At 42.4% G+C, this 21042-nt stretch overlaps 1 protein-coding gene across 1 annotated transcript in view; it reads right to left on the reverse strand.

Moving 5' to 3' along the window:
• ANXA13 (annexin A13) overlaps window positions 1-21042 on the reverse strand; it is a 70313-nt gene that overhangs the window by 40058 nt on the left and 9213 nt on the right. Inside the window, exon 2 of the mRNA XM_027132058.1 lies at window positions 14708-14830. Coding sequence (XP_026987859.1) covers window positions 14708-14830 — 123 coding nt within the window. The remainder of the gene's footprint in view (window positions 1-14707; window positions 14831-21042) is intronic.

Raw genomic sequence — 21042 nt, forward strand, 5'->3', positions numbered from 1 at the left:
GATGCTATTTCTCTCCTTATCGTTTCTAAGTCTCTGTTTTCCCATCTGAAAGATGGTAATAATAGTATCTGTCTCTTGTGGGTTGTTATAAGGATATGGATCAAAAGTGCTGAGCAGGATGCTGGCATGTGGGGAGGGCTCAGCGTTATTTTTATTACTTCCTTCCCTTTTGACCTGATTCCTGCTGAGTGTCGAATGAGCGCCTGACATGGTGCCTTGTGTGGCAACTTTAAAATAGCTGATTACATAATTCTCTCCTAAATCAGAAACGATTTTGTACTTGTAGAGAAGTAGTAGCAGGAGCTAAGAGTTTAAGAGAAATTTATGGGAGAAACACTTCAAATTGAGAATGACAGCTGAATATTACGCACTTACTAAGTGCCAGGCACTGGTCCAAGCAATTTACGTATAGTCACTCAGTCCTCACAGCAACCCTATGAAGTAGGTATTATGACCTCCTATTTTGCAGATGAGGAAATCAAAGCACAGAGAGGTTAATTAATTGCCTGAGGTCACACAGCTAGTAAGTAATGGAATTCAAACCTACACAGTCTGGATACAGAAACTCTACTATTGACTTCTCATCAACCATTTTTTTGTTCCTGTCAAAATTATTTATTGAAAAAATTTAATGATAGAAAGCTCATTTCAACTATTAGAATGCTGTATTTTTAGTAGAAACACCAGTTGAGACCTGTGACTTGTCTGCTGACCAGAGAAGCTGAGGACCACTTGCATGACCATGGGATCAATAAATATTCTTGATGATGAGAAAATAGGAAGTGAAATGAAAAATGAAGGCCAGTTATCACTATTTGCAAGGCAAAAGGGACAGCCTCTCCCAGGGCAAAGTGTGTGTGCAGGAGAGGCGTCATTGTCAAACTCTGCTCCCAATATTCCTTCTGAGTCAAATAGAATCATATTTTCTGCTTCTTTTCTGTAAACTGGGACTAATACCTGCTGTACCCAGCAGCATCTTAGGAAGATAAAATAAGGCAGTGTGACTCACTGCAGAATCATTCACAATAGCCAAGATATGGAAACAACGTATATGTCTGTCAATGGATGAATATATAAAGAGGATGTGGTAGAAAGAATGAAAGAAAGAAACGAAGGAAGGAAAGAAGGAAGAAAAGGAATATATATATATATATATATATATTTTTTTTTTTTTGCGGTACATGGGCCTCTCACTGTTGTGGCCTCTCCTGTTACGGAGCACAGGCTCTGGACGCGCAGGCCCAGCGGCCATGGCCCACGGGCCCAGCCGCTCCGCGGCATGTGGGATCTTCCTGGACCGGGGCACAAACCCACGTGCCCTGCATCGGCAGGCGGACTCCCAACCACTGCGCCACCAGGGAAGCCCGAAAAGGAATATTATATATAAAGGAATATTACTCAGCCACGAGAAAGAAGGAAATCCTGTTATTTGTGACAACATGGATGGACCTTGAGGACATTCTGCTAGGTGAAATAAGTCAGAGAAAGACAAATACTGTATGATATCATTTATATGTGGAATCTAAAAAAGCTGAACTCATAGAGGCAGAGACTAGGATGGTGGTTACCAGGGACTAGGGGAAAGGGGGAGAGGTTGGCCAGAGGGTACGAACTTGCAGTTATAAGATGAATAAGTTCTGGTGATCTAATGTACAGCATAGTGATGATACTTAAATAATACAGAAACTATATATATATAAATGGTATTATATATAAATATATATTATATATATATATAAATGGTATTATATGCTTGAAAGTTGCTAAGAAAGCATCTTAAATGTTCTCGCCACAAAAAAGAAACGGTAGCTAAGTGCCAGGCTGCAGGTGTTAGCTAATGCTATTTTGCAGTATATAAGTGTATTAAATCGACACAGTGTGCACCTTAAACTTATGTAATGTTATACGTCAATTGTATATTTCAATAAAGCTGGGGAAAAAAAGACAACGAGAGTACTGGGCAGAGAGATCTCATAATGGTAATCAGAGCTGGCCAGGGAGGGACTGGCTTCTCCGACCGTCTCCAACAGGCTCTCAGGACTCTTCCTCCTTCTCTCCCCATCTCACCCCAAATCTTCCAGTTCCCCCTTTCCTAAAGCATCTTGCCCTTAGCTCACAGGGATCGTCGTTCGAGGACCACGGTGTGCCAGGGAGTTGCATTTTAGCGGAGGCATTTTGAAGACTGAAAAGGCATGAGGCCACCAGGATGGCCAGTTTCTGATGTTTGCTCCTTTCGGGTGACTGCTTTCCAACCTGATAAACCGTCAAACATTTTCACAGGTAAAAGGCCACTTCTCGGGCTTCCCAGGTGGCGCAGTGGTTGAGAGTCCGCCTGCCGACGCAGGGGACGCGGGTTCGTGCCCCGGTCCGGGAGGATCCCACATGCCGCGGAGCGGCCGGGCCCGTGAGCCATGGTCGCTGGGCCTGTGCGTCCGGAGCCTATGCTCCGCAGTGGGAGAGGCCACAACAGTGAGAGGCCCGCGTACCGCAAAAGAAAAAAGAAAAAAAAAAAGGTCACTTCTCCCTACTGACAGAATCTATGCAAAATGACTGCCGGTTTGTCTTATTAGCAAGGGGCCTATCAGTGTGAGGTAGGGGAGGCAGAGGACAGATGCTGTGATGGATTCCTCACTGTCTTACCTGAGTCCTCAGAGGGCCGAAGAAGCTTGGGGACTGACAGCACGGATCCTCGTGCCCATCCATTTTTTAAACACCTGGTTGCCCACCATTCATTCTAGGGGCAACAGTGGAGAACGGACCTACATAAGGAAATTTGCTGAAGCCTCATTTCCTCTCTGAAACTGTTCCTGACCCTCTTGGAGAGAGTCGAGGATTTTCTGCCAGTGGTGGCTGGCACTAAGGTGAACAACTGTCTGACTGCCGAAGGTTGAGGATTTCCCAGGAAATCCTGGATTTTCAGTGCTAACACTGGGCCAGTTCCAGGGAAACCGGGATAGTTGATCACCCTGGATGGGACTGACTTTGCAAGTTTGCCACAGCCAGTTGTGAGCATACACAAATGACTGAGTCACATCCTGGGCCTATTAGATCAGAATCATTAAGATATAGGTATATACTAGGTATAGGAATTTTAAAAACTCTCCAGATAATTCTAACGTGCAACCAAGGTTGAGAACCGTGGGTCTGATAAAAATTAGGAACTTTCCCATTGACATCCCAGTGAATGAGGAAGACAACTTAAAAAATATATACACTGAGGGCTGTACAAGTAAGAAATCCTAGACTTTATCCAAGGAGCAAAAGATAAAGGGAAGAGGTTTATCATAGATTCTTAGGGTAGAAATTCAACCAAGCATTTTTCAAAGTGAGTGACATGGAACACTGAAGGTATTAAAGCCCATTAGTTTCCCTGGGAAAGGAGTTCCTTTTAATGGATAAAGAAGATGTGGCACATATATACAATGGAATGTTAGCCATAAAAACAAACGAAATTGACTTATTTGTAGTGAGATGGACGGACCTAGAGTCTGTCGTACAGCGTGAAGTAAGTCAGAAAGAGAAAAACAAATACTGTGTGCTAACACATATACATGGAATAATAAAAAAAAAAAGATAGTTCTGAAGAACCTAGGGGCAAGACAGGAATAAAGATGCAGACCTACTAGAGAATGGACTTGAGGACACGGGGAGGGGGAAGGGTAAGCTGGGACAAAGTGAGAGAGTGGCATGGACATATATACACTACCAAACGTAAAATAGATAGCTAGTGGGAAGCAGCCACATAGCACAGGGAGATCAGCTCAGTGCTTTGTGACCACCTAGAGGGGTGGGATAGGGAGGGTGGGAGGGAGGGAGACGCAAGAGGGAGGAGGTATGGGGATATATGTATATGTATAGCTGATTCACTTTGTTATAAAGCAGACACTAACACACCATTGTAAAGCAATTATACTCCAATAAAGATGTTAAAAAAATAAAATAAAATTCTCTCTAGATTCTTCTGAGTAGTCAGTCTTTGCCAGGTAATAGTATGTCTTTCACACTCCTCCAGTCTAGGGGTTGATAAACTGTAGGCTGGGGCCAAATCCAGCCCATCACCTGTTTTTGTAAGTAAAGTTTTATTGGAACATAGCCAACCCACTCATATACATTTGGTCAGTGGTTGCTTCCACACTACCGTGGCAGAACTGAGTAGTTGCAACAAAGGTTGTGTGGTCCAGAAAGCCTCAAATAGTTACTTTGCAAACACCTTCTCTATTTCATGCAAAAGGTCTTTTTATCAGAAAACAGGTGACAGGATCTGAGCCTTTGGCTGGCAGTAGTATTTAGTTCGAATGTAATACACTCACTTTCTGTATTAACATCAATTGATATTGGTTTTCCATTTATGGTACTAATACAAAGTTTCTTTTTAAGATAAATTTGTGTCAAAAAGATGAGTGGATTTAAAGAAAATAGTTATTAGAATTATTAGTACAACATGTGGCACATGTATCTGGCAATGTTCAAGAAGGTCACACTTAAGTCTGAAGTCTGGGAAACATTATTCAATGTATCCAATTCCCTCATTTTACAGATAAACTGAGGCTTGGTGGTTAAGTCATCTGCACAGGGTCACTTACTTGCTTATGGAAAAAACTGGACTCCTCTCTCTCAGGACAATGTTCTTTCACCTCTAACTGGTCACTCATTTGTACTTTGAAACCAGTTAGCACGAATGCAAAGTATTGCACTATTTAAAGTCAATAAACTGAATTCAGCCGGAAAATATCCTGGTGACATTTCCACAGATACGTTTAGTAGTCACTGATGGGCAATTTGAAACACAATAGAGGGGTCATTCGTATCTTTAAACATGAATCTTGGGTAATTAGTGGCATATTGTTTAATTAAGTTGATTGCTTCTTGGGCATGGTTTCCTTGAAACAATAAATTTGATTAAAAGTCTTGTTTTTTTTGGTTTTAAATCAAAATCTACGTAAATGCTCGTCAGAGCAAAACGTTAATGGTCACCGTGGTCTCACTGATAACAAAGCTGAATCTGCTGTTCTTAGATCCTATGCTCACCTGGATCAGCTCTTGAAGTCTGTTAGCCAAGGATGTAGACAAGATAGCTAGGAAAGTGTGTTAGGAAACCTTTGAAAGGTGCTGAGAATACAGGGAGCTCTTTGCTGCTGTTTGTTCACCCTTTCAGAGATGCAGTTATAAAGTGACAGGTATGACTATTAGTAGTTTGGCCATCATTCTAAATGGGTACAAATATTTGCATCATTCGTCAAATAAGGCTGAAAATAGACAAGACATCCCCTTGGATCAGGTCTCAATATGATATATGCTTACATATGCTGTGTGTTCTGAAAAATAAGTGAAACTTTTTAGATTAAAAAAGTGATCTTTCTCCTAAATTTGGGGTTATTTTTATGTTGACATTTTAAGAACACCTTTTAATGAAGATTGGTATCGTTAGGTCATTTTCCAGAGAGACTAGTTTCCTTAGGCTATGCTGTCTGGGTTATACATGTCAATGTGATATTTACCATCAAAGGTGACTATGGGGTTGAGACCTGACCTTAAGGACATGTGGACTTAAGACTCTTCAAAGTGGTAGGTACCGTTGTTTCCAAAGTTACTGGCAGTACACTCAGAAACACAAACAATGTGATGGGCCTACCACGCCCTGAGCTCTGGTAGAGGGCGATTTATTGGGGCAGCCCTTTTGGGGGCTACACCCAGAAGAGAGGTGAGCAAATTGACTCCTGGTTATTTCACTCATGATTATGTCTTTCCAGATGAGCACTGTTCATCTAGGCAGGAAAACCAGTAGCTTAGCAGCCCTGTTACTGGGTATTTCTGCAGGGAGGCCCTTTGCATTCTGGCCATCAGAACTTATGAGCGAACAGCCTTTTGGGGGAAAACCACCACCTCTCAGCTGCCGTTGTCATCAACAGGAGGACAAGGGTCAAGCTTCAAGATGCGTTGGCTCTTACCCTGTGACAAGAGAGGCAAATCAGTGTGAGGGAGAGCCTAGACCAGAGGGGCAGGAATGCATCATCGCTGGTGGAAATTCAGCCGGATAAAGACATTATGGGGACATCTGCCCACTAGCCCAGCTTTCCCATTTAAGGTCTGTGTCTCATGAAGTGGTTCTCAACCAACCAGGAGCTATTTGCCTCCCTGAGGACATTTGGCAATGTCCAGAGACATTTTTGCTTGTCACAAATAGGGGAGTGTTAGTGGTGTCTAGTCATAGAGGCCAAGGATTCTGCTAAACATCCCACAGGGCACAGAACAGCCCCTCACAGCGAAGAATTATCTGGTTGCAAGTGCCAATAGTGCTAAAATCTGATATGTGAAGGGTCTACAGCCCTGATCTAATGGCTATAACAGTTCTGTCAACATGTTACTTTAAGGTGTTGAGAAGGCTGAGCTTCTAGTGGTAAATGGTACATAGGTACTGACTAAAGCAAGGTCCCCAGTCACAAAGAACGCATCGCTGTGGTTACCTAAAAGGGAGGATTAGAAGTGGACCATGGTGTCTTTCTCTCTTTGATTTGATTTCAAAGGAACCCAGATGACAAATCTGAAAGATGAGTAGTGGGATAAGGTAACTAGGAGGAAGAATTTGAGTTAAAGTGGGTCCAAAGGGAGAAGTCTGTCACCACCCCCTGCCTCTGTCTGCATCACATCCTCACTGGCAGCCCCAGTTGGCTCATTCTTGGGGGCCCTTCAGTACTGTGTTGGGCTGGACAACTCAGAATTTCTTCTAGAGGCAGAATAACATGCATTGTCTTGAAACCAGACTTTGTGTCCTGGGGAAAATGTCTGCTTTGAGGTTGTCCACTGATTGTTTGGGGCGTTAGAGACCTCTGAAGAGGGTTACACCTCTAGATATCCAATGACTGCTGTACTGCCTCAACAAAAGTTGAGGGAAAGGTGGTGATGGGGAGGTGATGACTATTTCTCAACTGTGAAAGGAACCATGCCTTCAAGAGTTATGAAAAATGAAGCACTTTTCTCACTGGAAAAGAATTATCCATTTCCTTCTTCTATTGCCAAAGGCTGGGTTTTTTTTCTTTTCTTTTCTTTTGTTTTTTGCCAATTCACTGAGAGTATGAACTTGGGATTCATCGCTTACAGGAAGAAAGGAAGCTAGTGTACTCTGGCATCCTCCAGAGTCAATGATAACTGGGCAGATGAAATTGAAAAGTGAAAATATTGGGGACTGAGCTGAGCCGTTACAGCATGGAATAGTGCCGTGTAGTAGGACATAACCAACAGTATGTGAACAAGTTCAGATTTGCTGAAGAGGACACAAGGTGAAAGAGCTAAATTTGCTTTGAGCAAGTTTTTTTCTCCTCCAGAATCAAAACAATGAATGTTATTCTTCCGCTGGTAAGAGAGTTGCAATGTGCATTGGATCCAAACTTATTAATTATTTCTTTAAAATTCTTCTTAACATTTTTATCTTCCTTTTCATTCCCACCACAATCCAAACCTCCATCACTGAAAGGGTGAATTCGTTTACTGCCTTCCCATCTGATCTTCAAATCTTCATTCTCTTTCTATTTCAGTCCATCCAATAGTAGTCATAGTCATTGAAGTAGTAACATTAATAAAAACAATAGTTATAAGAAAGCAATACTGATAAAGCAATGTTGCCCATCCCTAACGATAGGTAAGGTCAACCTTGGCCACAGTGATATTCAAAGAGGTAGGCATATACCTCAGCCAATCAGAATTTTCCCTGGCATTGTATGTATAGATGCTTAGAGAAAACTCATTTCCTTGGGGTAGTTAATCTGGAGTTACGTGAGGCCATGGGACTCTCTGTGGTGCCTGAACTACCTGTGGCCAGGCCTCCCTCTCATCAACTCCTTTTGCCTCCCCCATCATTGAAAAGAAAAAGTTCATTTTCAGTAGGAGAGAATAAGGCTAGGACATGGAAAGAAAAAGAGTGTGTGAGAGAGAGAGAAAGAGAGGAAAGAACACTAGCTGACAAGATGATTTCCCCAGCCCTGGAGATGAATCCTGATCCATCACTATCCCCTTCACCTTTGCCAGTGATTGGTCGAGGATGGGCTTTTGACCAATTCTGGCCAATGAGATAGAAAGGGATGTCTGCCTGGGCGTTCCCAAAAGATTCTCCTTACTGATAGGGGACTGGTACAGGAGGAGAAAGACATTTTTTTTCTCCATCCCCTTCCTTCCTCCTTGTGACCCTATCATGTGAGATTACTAACTTGAACACACACATGGCCATTATCTTGCATCCAGGAGGGGAGATGTTGCCAGTACCTCAAGGGTGGCAGAATGGAAAGGCAGACATAGCCTGAGTCCTTAATGACGTGACTGAACTGCTGAACCAGCCCTAGAGTGCCCTCCTTTCAGATTCCTGTTAGGGTTAATCACTAAGGGGTGGGATAGGGAGGGTGGGATAGGGAGGGTGGGAGGGAGAGAGACGCAAGAGGGAAGAGATAAGGGAACTATGTATATGTATAACTGATTCACTTTGTTATAAAGCAGAAACTAACACACCATTGTAAAGCAATTATACCCCAATAAAGATGTTAAAAAAAAAGTCTTTGTTATTTAAGCCACTGTGAGTCCCGTAGTCTGTGAACAAATACATACTAAAAGACAAAACAGACAAAAAAACAGAATTTATACACACAAATTACCTCAATCCCAGACTTCTCTCTTGAGTTCCAGATCCAGCTACCTGCTAGGCATTAAACCCAGGTGGAACACAGACATCTCAAACTCAACAGATCCCCAAACCAAACTCATCCTCTCACCTTGCAAACTTGGCCTCATCCCCCGGGTGCAGCACCATCATCCACTTGCGTGCACAAGCCAGTTACCTTGGAGCCCCTCTGTAGTCTTTCTTGTCCCTCACCTCCCATATCCTGTCAGCCAGCCAGTTATGTCGATTGGACCCTCCGATCTGTCCTCGTCTCTCCAATCCCATCGTCACTGTTTCAGTTGGGGGCAGGGGTTCATCATCTTTCTCCAGGCTTTCAAGTGCTTTACTTGGAGGTGCTGACTTTCAAGTGCTTTACTTGCCTTTGGTCATGTTTCTCTCCAGACCTTTCTCCACCAGCTTCCAGCATGGTCCAAAGGGCAGTGCTTACCTTGTCATTCCCTTGTCTGAGATCGATTAGGGCTTCTCTACTGCCTAAGGTAGTGGTTCTCAAAATGTGGTGCCTAGACGGGCAGCATCAGCATCACCAGGGAACTTGTCAGAGTTACAAATTCTCAGGCCCCACCATAGAGTGTCTACTGAATCAGACGCTCTGCTGATGGGGCCCAGCTCTCTGTTTAAATAAGCCTTCCAAAGGAATCTGTTGTGCAAAGTTTAAAAATCACTACTAGCTTAAGGCAATAAAGTGCAATTTCCTTGGTGTAATGGGTTGAATAGTGTCCCCTATTCATGTCTACTCAGAACCTCAGAATGTGACCTTATTTGGAAGTAGAGCCTTTGCAGATGTAATTAGTTAAGGATCTCAAGATGAGCTCAGGACTTCCCTGGTGGCACGGTGGTTAAGAATCCACCAGCCAATGCAGGGGTCACGGGTTCGAGCCCTGGTCCAGGAAGATCTCACATGCCGCAGAGCAACTAAGCCCATGCGCCACAACTACTGAGCCTCCGAGCCACAACTATTGAGCCCACGTGCCACAACTACTGAAGCCCGCGCGCCTAGAGCCTGTGCTCTGCAACAAGAGAAGCCACTGCAATGAGAAGCCCATGCACTGCAACAAAGAGTAGCCCCCGCTAGAGGCAACTAGAGGAAGCCCACGCGCAGCAACAAAGACCCAATGCAGCCAAAGATAATTAAATAAATAAGGAAAGAACGCCAAACCTCTACAGGTAGTTTAAAACAAAAGAAAGATGAGCTCATTCTGGACTTAGGGTGGGTCCTAATGCCAATGACTGGTGTCCTTAGAAGAAGAGGAGAAAGCATAGAGACACAGGGAAGAAGGCCCTGTGAAGATGGAGGCAGAAATTAGGGTTATCCTGCCAGGAGCCAAGGAATGCAGTGCCCCAGGGCCACCAGAGTCTGAAAGAGGCAAGAAAGGATTCTTCCCTAGAGCCTTCAGAGGGAGTGTGGCCCTGCTAACACGCTGATTTCAAAGTCCCTAGACTCTAGAACTTTGAGAGAATAAATTCCCATTGTTTGAAGCCCCCCAGTTTGTGGTAGTTTGCACAGCAGCCCTAGGAAACCAATATACATTGCATGGCATGCAAGGGACTTCAGGTCTCAACCCTGTGCTCCTGTCTAGTCTTGTCTCCTGTCTCTGTCCCTGCTCATCGATCTTTCTATCAAAAATATGTATGGAACGCCTGTTATGTGTCAAGCCCCAGAGCTACAGCGGTGAGTAAGACACAGTGTCTGCCCCCAGAAGCTCACAGCCTGGGGGACAGGGTAGCAGCTGCCCAGGCAATTGCTGTATGATGTGCTGAGTGCTTTGGCAGGGCTAGAGCTCAACTCACCAGCAGCACCAGCCTTCCTAGACCTCTCTGTGCTCCTGCATTACAAAGAAGGCCTTTCTCCACTCTAGAAACCCTATTCTACTCTCACTTCTCCTACAGGGCATCATTCCCTCCTCTGTCCAACTTTTTTTTTTTTTTTTTTTTTTTTTTTTGTGTTTGTGGCTCTTTCTTTTTTTTGGCCTCTTTTGTTGCGGAGCACAGGCTCTAGACGCGCAGGCTCAGTGGCCATGGCTCACGGGGCCAGCCGCTCCGCGGCATATGGGATCTTCCTGGACCGCGGCACGAACCCGCGTCCCCTGCATCGGCAGGCGGACTCTCAACCACTGCGCCACCAGGGAAGCCCATGTCCAACTTTTGAACCTTGTTACCGTGGACACGTTTCTATTAGTGTGTCCACCACACGTCATTATAAGTATTTATTTGTGTGCCTCCTGACCAGACTGTGAGCTATTTTGAGGGCATGGACTGTGGTCATTTATCTTATTCCTCTTTTTATCTCCAGAGCCTCAAACAGCACCTGGATTCTGGCAGTTTCTCTAAAAGAATATGTCGAGCTGGCTGAGAGGACGGAGAGTGGCTCCCTGCCTTTCTGCCGCCAGTTCACTGTGCAGCTCTGAGATGGGAGGCAGGAGATTGTGCGGCCTGGTCTGGGGTGGAGGAAGGAGCAGGAAGGGGTAGTTCTCTGGGTTGCATTCGGTGTAAGAAGCCCAGGAGGAGGGCATGGTGCTAAGAAGGCTTGAAATGCCATGGTCAGGGCATGTGGGCAGGCTGAGGGGTGGGGATGGTTCGTGGTCAGAGCAAGGGCACAGCTCTAGTGAGGCCTGTGGGAGGCTTTTGCTTCAACATTGGTTCTCAAACACTAAGGAACATCAGAATCTCCTGGAGGGCTTTTTCAGCGGCAATTGCTGGGCACTACCCCCAGAGTTTCTGATTCAGTAGATCTGGGGGTGGGGAGCTGATCATTTGCAATCCTAACAAAGCCTAGGCGATACTAGATGATGCTGGTCTGGGGGCCACATTTGGGACTATTGCACTGAGGAATACCTGATAGTAGACCCATGCTTCTACATTAGGACCACAGCTCTCAGAACTGCGCAGTCTAGCAAGCACTTGAAAAATGTCTGTTATTACCATCATCTTCATCATTTCAAAAGGCCCCTTTAAACCTGCAGTGGTGCCCACCTTTGCTGGGCCTTTGGATTCATGTTGCCGAGCTGTAGAGCAGAGTTGCCCAGGTGCGCTGGGATACGCTGAAATCCATCCCCTACACGAAGTGACCTTGGGTTCCTATAACTAGAGTTCTTGGGTCAAGTTTTCAGTTTGCATGTTCTTCCTTCTGTCAGTGGTTTTGTCCTTGCCAGCCTTTTCCCCCCACCTCTTTAAAATGACTGCTTTTAATCTATTATAGCCAAGAAATCTCCACAGCCCAGATCGTGTAATTGTGCCCAAAAATGTAGCTAGACTTTAAGTGGGTGAGTTGTCATTAAATAGAGAAGGTATGCTTTAGTGCATGTCATGTGTTCACATCAGAGGCCATTTTTGTTTCCTCTTATGGATAGTGGTAATATGAAAGACTAACTTTCTGGGACAAAAGGTTTCCTGATAGGAGAGATATTACTGCACGGTCTAGGCTGGTTTCTGCTGGGGGTTCACTGCGATTCTTTGAGTTTGAGGATCACAGTTGAGTGTACACTCTTGGTTAAAGCTGTGCTTACTTATTCTTTTTTTTTTTTTTTTGGCGGTTTGCGGGCCTCTCACTGTTGTGGCTTCTCCCGTTGCGGAGCACAGGCTCCGGACGCGCAGGCTCAGCGGCCACGGCTCACGGGCCCAGCCGCTCCGCGGCACATGGGATCCTCCTGGACCGGGGCACGAACCTGTGTCCCCTGCATCGGCAGGCGGACCCCCAACCACTGTGCCAGGGAAGCCCCAAGCCGTGCTTACTTTTGTCTCAAATTCCCAAACGCATTCTCACCTGTCTCTAGAGCCTCCCTCCTTTTCTCAGGAATCTGGACCTGGTCCCCACCTGTCATGTAGCTCTCAGGTATTCCCGATCCACCTTCTTCTGAACTTGCTGGTTCGGAACTCCTGCTACAAGTCCCAAACTAGTCTCCATTTCAGACAATATTTGTGTTGGCTAAATATTACCACAAGTGAGTCATAAACGTGGCATGTTGACAAACACTGTGGCAGATCGCTGAGCAGATGTTCTAACATTTACAAGTTGGTTTTCATTTACCGACCCTCAGAATGACATCAGCGGTGTGCTGAGCTAGTCTTGTCCGGATCGTGGTGTGCAGTTCACTGTTTCTCAAACTCTGTGCTCATTAGCATTACCTGGGGAGCATTTAGAAATCCCAACGCCCAGGCCAACGACCAGACTAATTAATTCAGACTCTCTAGGGGTGGGACTCAGGCATCAGTGGTTTTTAGAACTCCCCAGGTGACTCCAACACCCAGCCAAGTTTAAGAACTTGTTCCCCAGTCCATTGCTTCTCAGACTTTAACGTGCATGGGAATCACTTGAGGATCTTGTTAAAATGTAGATTCTGATTCAGTAGGTCTGAGTGGGCCTGAGATTCTGCATTTCTAAAAGCACCCAGGCCACGTGGATGTTGCTGCTAGCCCAGGGTCCATACTATGAGTAACAAGGCAGCAGTTCTTTCTAGCACCTGTGCAGTAGTCTGGAAAACAATTTCCAGAAATCAACAGTCCTCTTGAGTTTGTGATTATTTCCACATTTATCCATGGCACCCCCTAGATCTTGCTTCCTGTCTATGACTCTGCTACCTATAGTCACACTCTTATGGCAAAGTCATCTCAATCTTTGTGTCAATATTCTATTTTCCTCTAGATGGTGATTCTCTTGAAAACAATTCACACAGTAGAATAGAAGAGTCATCTGGCTGAACCTAAGCTTTCTTCCTGTGGATCTATTTTTCTGTCTCTGCACAGAGCTCACTGAGCACAGGGACATGGCCTCCAGGCTAAGCAAACTCTGAACACTGTGTTTCAGCAAATGATAATATCCAAGTATCCGTTATTACTGCTCCAAATAGGTTAAGCACAAACACTATGTCTTGAGTTCAAAAAATGATGGCAAAAGGATTGGAGGAAAGCGAAAAAAAAGTAATTTTTCAGTTTTCAGAATTGGCTAGGATTCCATATCAGAGTACCTTGGAAAATGTAATTTCCTGGCCAACATTCTATTGGCTTTAGAGCAATATCTGTCAAACAGTTATCTGTGGACTCTGGTTTGTGGACATATTTTTGGGAATTCAACCTTCCTAGTAGGCTTTTTATATAGTGTCTTTAGTGCTGATAATAACTAATATATAAAAACAAATATAAAGCATACTGTATCATGAGGATGAGCAGGGGCTAGCACGGGACTTCAATGCCTGCATTTGTGTTTCAATTTAAAAAGCATGCCAAACAGCCGTACTTTAATTGTTACAAGCTCATGGTGAAAGAACAGAGAACAGAGGGAGGTTTAATACAAAAAGCCTGCATTTTAGCCAAGAGAAGGCCCAATTGTCTTACAGGGAGTCATACAAACAAAAGTTTCTCAGTAGTTTGGATAGAGAAACGTGACAGGAGAGCTAAGAAGTCACACACTGCATCATATTTTAGACAGGCTGCAACTCAGAAAAACCACATTATAGCAATCTGCGCCATTTTTACATTTAATCTCAGCAAAATAACATTATCTGTTACACTAAATCAATAACATACTTTTGCACATCATGGACTTGAATCTTACTAGCATTTAGTTTGCAAATTTGTTTTGGTTGTGTAGTTGCTTTAAAACTATAAGCATCGTAGTTTTAAGTTTGTACACATTCAAGTCATTGTCTAATGCAGTAATTTGTCCTTTAAAAAGGTTTTGCATTTACTCATCTAGAAACACAGTCTTAGAACATATTCATTCTTTATGCACATGTTAAATTCCACTAATATTTTCTACAACGTCACAGGGGCATGGTGTAGGATCATGTACTCTGTTCCAGTACACCATTAAGCGGACACTGTTGGGAAGGGAAGCTGAGTTTCTAAATTACATTTTTACCTTAGCTGCAAATATTATAACAAACATTTTCTAGGGAAAAATTTCCCTGCCTGGAAGTAATGCCTGATGGTGACATTTCAGACCAGAGGATTGTAGACAGTCCAGTATAACAAGTCACTGGTGAGTAATATGGGCCCATGAGAAAGCCTGGTCATACCTATGATTTGGAGGGAAAATAAAGTGCTTACAGGCTGATGGAACTCTGGCTCTCCACTCCCTGATGGGTGGCTGAGAGGCTGCACGGCTGCCAAGGGTTGGGCCTGCCCTTCGTACAACGGTTGCCTGCCTTCTGACAGGGAGTAAGATTGGCTCTGGGGATTCAAAAAAGAAATACATAAAATGCTAGACCACTCACACAAGCCAGCTGCCCCTTTCAAAGGGTGACTTTCAAGGGGTGAAAACATCCTCTTAAGCTGCTAAACCAGGAGCCAATGATTTTTCCTGAGGTCCTCTGCATGGTTCACAAGTATTTTATTTTATTTATTAAAAAAAAATTTTTTTTCTTTTGGCTGCGCTGCATGGCTTGCAGAATCTTAGTTCCCTGACCAGGGATCAAACCCATGACCCCTGCCCCTGGAAGCTTGGAGTCCAAACCACTGGACCACCAGGGAGCCCAGGCAGTATCAGAAGTATTTTATTTTATTATTTAAAAAAATTTTTCCAGGATCAGAAGTATTTTAAAAGTAGGTTTCAGTTTCTCTGAAAGATAATCTAAATGGAAGCTTTGTAACCTTGGCTAGTATGAAAATGCTACTTACAGATGATTTTAAAAATAATGCCTCTTTGAAGAAAACGCTTGTAGGTTTGCCACCATCTGAGCACAAGTTTGATTTAGAGCAAAGGAGAAAATCTTATTAACAAAGTTCTAGTTTACAGAAGATTTTGGAGTTTTATTCTCTTTGCTCCTAGTGTACACACAATAAATCCATCTTCCTGTGGGAAGCCACATTAGGTGCAACAAAACCTTATTAAAATTCTTATTGCCATAGCTTTAAATATACCTTTTTCACTGTAAAAAAAAAAAAAATCAAGATTTAACTCTGACCTGCCTTATGCATAGTTAGCTCCAAATGGTAGTATTTTTGTCAGTTTTTAGCCATTAATAGTTTCTAGACATGCTATTCACATGAGCCTAGACATTTCAGAAGAAAAGTAAAATATTAAATCCATTCCGTGAGTATTTGCAAATATCTGGTCATTTGGTGCTGTTTAGAAAAAATACTGGGGTATTTTCACCTTTCAATCCAAGTTGTATAGGTTTATGAGAATACTTGTATCTTTATCTACTGATATTTGCAACATGAGCCTGTATTCCCAAAACACCGATGGGCACAGTTTATGAAACTTTGTGCAGCTTTGCTGCAAACTAACATCTTTAGTCATATATTCCTTAAATACTATTTTAACTGCTTGCTCTCTGCAAGCACCGTTTACCACCTTGTTTTAAATACTTCTCTTTCACGCCTCCAAAGAGATTTCTGACTAATGGAGAAAAAATATATTCCAAATGCATTTTGAAAGCATGGTTTGCCGTTGTGAAAACCAACAATTAGGAGTGATCACAATGATAAAGTATAAAAGTATCAATCATGATTTCATAGTTTAAATTTCTCCACATGCTAACCAAAATTAGAACTTGGTTTGATTCCCGAAAGCAATAAATACTTACATGGCGATTGCCCATTTTCTTTTTTTCAGAGATAGTTGTTCTGTATTTCATTAAGAGATCAGTTCTCCTACAGGCCAAGTTTATAATGGTTTTCCCAGGGCATAATATCTCTTGAGTTTAATAAGTAACCGTTGGCATTGCATTTGAATACATTGTTGGGGATGGGTAGGGAGTGGCAGCAGCTACAAATGATCTTAACCTGCCCACGCTGCCTTGGTTGGCCATCTTTTAAAACTAAAATATTTATTAATAAATCGAGTGTTGGCTTTGCAAGTTGAATATCTTATTCACAGCTAAAGGGCTAAAGCTTTCTCACTCCTGGATTATTGAAAGAGTTATTATTTTTTATTTTAGGTGTTCATTTAAAATTTTATACCTTTAGGAGCTTCCCTGGTGGTCCAGTGGTTAAGACTCTGCACTCCCAAAGCAGGAGATTTGGGTTCGATCCCTGGCTGGGGAACTAAGATCCCGCAAGCCGCATGGTGCGGCCAAAAAAAAAAAAAGTGTACGTTTTCACTAAGATTTTATACCTTGGAGTGATAAAAGCATTAACCAAACAAGACTGAGAAATCTTCTTATTTTACTAACATCATCCTTATTATTACAAAGGATCTTTTTGAAGGCTACATTGAGTTATGCTAACATTTTTATAATTTAGCTAGTTTCTAAATTTAAAAAGTATTATGTGCAGATGGTACATTTTTCCCCCTAATAATATGAAGAGGTACCATGAAAAGTAAGCTTACTGACCACTCAGTCCATGCCCTCTGAGGTTTGAGTCCTTCCAGAAATGGTATGCATACACAGCCATGTTTATCTGTCTATCTGCCTAGCTATCTTTGGTATGCTTTTTTTCAACAAATGGGTTGGTACATTGCCTTCTATTCCATGCCTTCTGGGCTTCATATACTAAATAGATACAAGACATTGGCACATTTCTTTTTCGGTGGCCGCATGTTCGTCTACTATGGGTATGAACCAAAGCTTATTTAATCAAGGTCATTTAGGTTATTTTGGTCTTTTGAATGACTATCTTCGTTTATGCATCTTTGCATATGTGTGCATGTTTATCTGTAGAATAAAATCTAAGAATGCAATAGCTGGCCAAAATGTATATGCTGTAAAATTCTGAGAGATGTTGCCAAGTTGTCCTATACACAGACATAAAAATGCTGAACGACTTTCAAAGGCCAGCTGACCCACGAGGCTGACTTTCAAAAGACAAAGTGTATACCTTCCTACAGTAATATGCCAGTACTCCTTTCTCCACATAATGGCCAACACTGAAGATTTTCAAACTTTTTCATTTCTGCCAATTTCAAAGATAAAGAATGGTTATCGCACTGTTTAATTTACATTCCTTTCCTTTGATATTCTTAAAATTATATATCCCGATCCTTAAAAGCTATTTGCATGAATTCTACTGTGGTCTGCTTGTTTATGTCCTTTATTTTTGAGTTATTAGTTTTTTCATTATATACTTGTAATAATATATATAATAAAATCCAGGTCTTTGTCAAGCATAACAGTTATAATTCCCCAATTTATCTTTTGTCTCTGTTGATGTTTTCAGTGCATATATGTGTGTGAAGAAAGTGCTAGATATATTTAAATACATAAAAACTATCTTTTCTTCTTTGGCTTGCTTAGAAAAAGTCTCTGCATTAAGATGATTAAGACTTCTTGTACATTTTCTTCAAGTTTTTTTTTTTTTAAACGACATTTTTTAAGGTTTACATCTTTGGTTCATTTGGAATTGATTTTGATGTAGAATAAGGAAGAAATAGATTGAGCTTTAGTTTTGGTTATTCAATCGATCCTAGATAGTTATTAATTAATCCATCTTTCCTCTTCTGGTCTAAGATACCATGCATATTTTATGCTACCTTCCCATGTAACATAGTATGAAAATTCTTATAGGTTTATTACCTTCTGCTTATATATTCATTCTTTTGTTCTTTAACCTTTATCTGGTGTGTCTCTTGGATGGGCTAATTGCTGGGACTACAACAGTGAACAAAAGGGATATGAATTTTCTCTTTTTGGAATGTACAGCCAAGTGGAGGAGATATACAAAGAACAAATCATTACGAATTGTTGTATGGGCTACGGAGAAACCAAACAGGATGCTGTGATGGAAGCTAAAGTGTGTGTGCACGAGCACGCTCGTGTGCATGAGAGTATGTATAATTTACTTTAAATAGAGATAGAACTCTTCAAGGAGCTAACATTTAGGCTGTGAACCAAGGGATGAGAAGAAGGGCATCATTTGAAAGGAGAAAGTGTTCCAGGTCAGGTGTTTTAGTTTGTGCTACACCTCAGAAATAGGGCAGGGCTTTGCAAATGACAGGAAATGAAAGATGGCCAAAGAGATTGGAGTCCATTGTGTGCCAGGTGGGATGCTGGGTGCTGGAGATGCAGTGGTAAACAAGACACAGCTGTCCTCTGGGTACTGACAGTGGAATGGGGCGGAAGGAAAGGAGATATAAGTTAACAACGAACGCTTTGACCATTCATGAGTACTTTGCCTTTAGTGTCTAGTTTGCGTTCTATAGTTCACTACCTCCTTTTCCCAGCCCCAGAATTCTTAGGGCCTAGTCTTCCCTGCCCTATCTCCGTGCTGGCTCTGTGTCACTGACCCCTCCTAGAACCCTTGATCAGTGACAGTTTTCCTCCCTCCCTTCCTCTCCCACCCCAGGCTGTTGAAGCTCAAAGTTCAGGAGGAACAAGGGCAATTTGACGTGCGGTGCTCAGTGTGGAGATAAGTTCTGCCAAGTTATGGAACACCAGCAATTCATCAAGAAGAGATATGGTTTATGGCTCCAGGGAGGTGAAAGATAGAAAGCTTAGAGGCCAGGGAAGAAGCTGACACACCTTATTTTTCTAGATCACCACCACTACAGCCACCTCTCAATAATTTAAATGTACCCACAGTCAAGTTTGGATTTGACTGAAACAGAACTATTTCTGGTATCATCTCATCCTTTTCTCCTTCCCCATGGGAGTGTGAGGAGGTGGCTGGGATAATTCCAAGCAACAGCAGCAAGGGGGAATTCCTATGACTCCAGGCCATTACTGGAAGGATGTCATAGCTGGAGGTCTGGAGGGCAGAAAAATAACTGCCTAGGAAAGAAGAGCGAGCAGACTTGATGGAGGAAAAGAGGGCACAGGAGGGGTGATGGGAAGGGTTTAGGGATTTTATTTTTTTGGTATCTTTATAAATATTTAATGATTCTAAATTATTACAGGTGCTGCATCTTTCTTTATTAGACTGGGCCTGTTTATTTACATCTCTTGGATTTTGGTGGTTCTCAAAGTGGTGATGCCAGCCAAAGTTCTAATCTCCTAACTTTATGTGTCTCAATAGCAAGTCAGAAATCAATCTTGCCAGAGAGACTTTCCTTCTTAGCCCACCAAGGTTAAGTTTCTAACACTTCTTAAAAATGTTACTTATATATCTGTTGTGGGTTAAATTGTATCTCACCCCCACCCCCAAAAAAAGACACACTGAAGTCCTAACCCTCAGTACCTCTGAATGTGACTTTATTTGGAAATAGGGTCTTTGCAGGTGTAACCAAGCTAAGAGGAGATACTTAGGATGGGCCAGAACCCACTATAACTGGTGTTTTTATAAGAAGAAGAAAATGCCATACGAAGACTCTATCACACAGGGGAAGGCCTTGCAATGACAAAGACAGAGATTGGAGTGATTTAGCTGCAAGCCAAGGAACACCAGGGACTGATAGCCACCATCGGAAGCCAGGAAGAGGCAGGGCAGGATTCTCCCCTACAGATTTCAGAAGGAGAACAGCCCTGCCAACATGTTGACTTTGAATTTCTAGCCTCCAGAACCATGAGAGAATAAATTTCTGTTGTTTCAAGCTGCTCAGTTTGTGGCATTTTGTCATGGCAGCCCTAGGAAACTAATGCAACATCTCAAAAAACAAACAAAACAATCTCATCAGTTGCTATGATTCTCAGAGCAAATACATTATGCTGGATAATTTGTATTTAATAAAACATCCATTTAGAAGTACCCTGGTGAAAGCTCATATGATAATACAAACAAGTATTTCAAATTATATTGTAGCCATACAGTATTCAAAATAACAAAAATACACAGATGCTGATTTTCTAAATATAACCGTCAAGTTGAACACTTGCCTAATATCTATTTCTGCAGGGAGAATTAATAGTATTTTCTTTATTTAGTGTAATTTAATTAGAACCCAAAAATTATAGTTGATTTTTGGACTGATTTTTTTTTCTTTTTTTCTTTTTTTGGCTGCATTGGGTCTTCGCTTCTGCGTGAGGGCTTTCTCTAGTTGTGGTAAGCAGGGGCTTCTTTTTGTTGCGGTGTATGGGCTTCTCATTGTGGTGGCTTCTCTTGTTGTGGAGCATGGACTCTAGGCACAAGGGCTTCAGTAGTTGTGGCTCGTGGGCTCTAGAGCACAGGCTTAGTAGTTGTGGCGCACGGGCTTAGTTGCTCCGTGGCATGTGGGATCTTCCCAGACCAGGATTGAACCCGTGTCCCCTGCATTGGCAGGAGGATTCTCAACCACTGCGCCACCAGGGAAGTCCCTGGACTGCTATTTTCTTCCACATAAACAAAAGCAAAAAAGTTAATATTTTGTCATGTTTGTTTATACTTTTTTCTCTACATTAAATAATAAATGTAGATGCTAATAAATCTTGCTTAAGACAAAAATCTGCAGGAAATGATTATAGTTTCTGAAAACAACTGTATTTTCATACTCCAAATTTTTTTCAGTAGTAAAAACCCTGAAAGTAACACATCTCATCTTGTAAGCATAAAAGCAAAACTCTCACAGATCAAAATACCTTCTTAACTCA

Source organism: Aethalodelphis obliquidens, unplaced genomic scaffold (assembly GCF_003676395.1).
Source record: "Aethalodelphis obliquidens isolate GAN/ISIS:26980383/991018 unplaced genomic scaffold, ASM367639v1 scaffold41, whole genome shotgun sequence".
Classification (NCBI taxonomy): domain Eukaryota; kingdom Metazoa; phylum Chordata; class Mammalia; order Artiodactyla; family Delphinidae; genus Aethalodelphis; species Aethalodelphis obliquidens.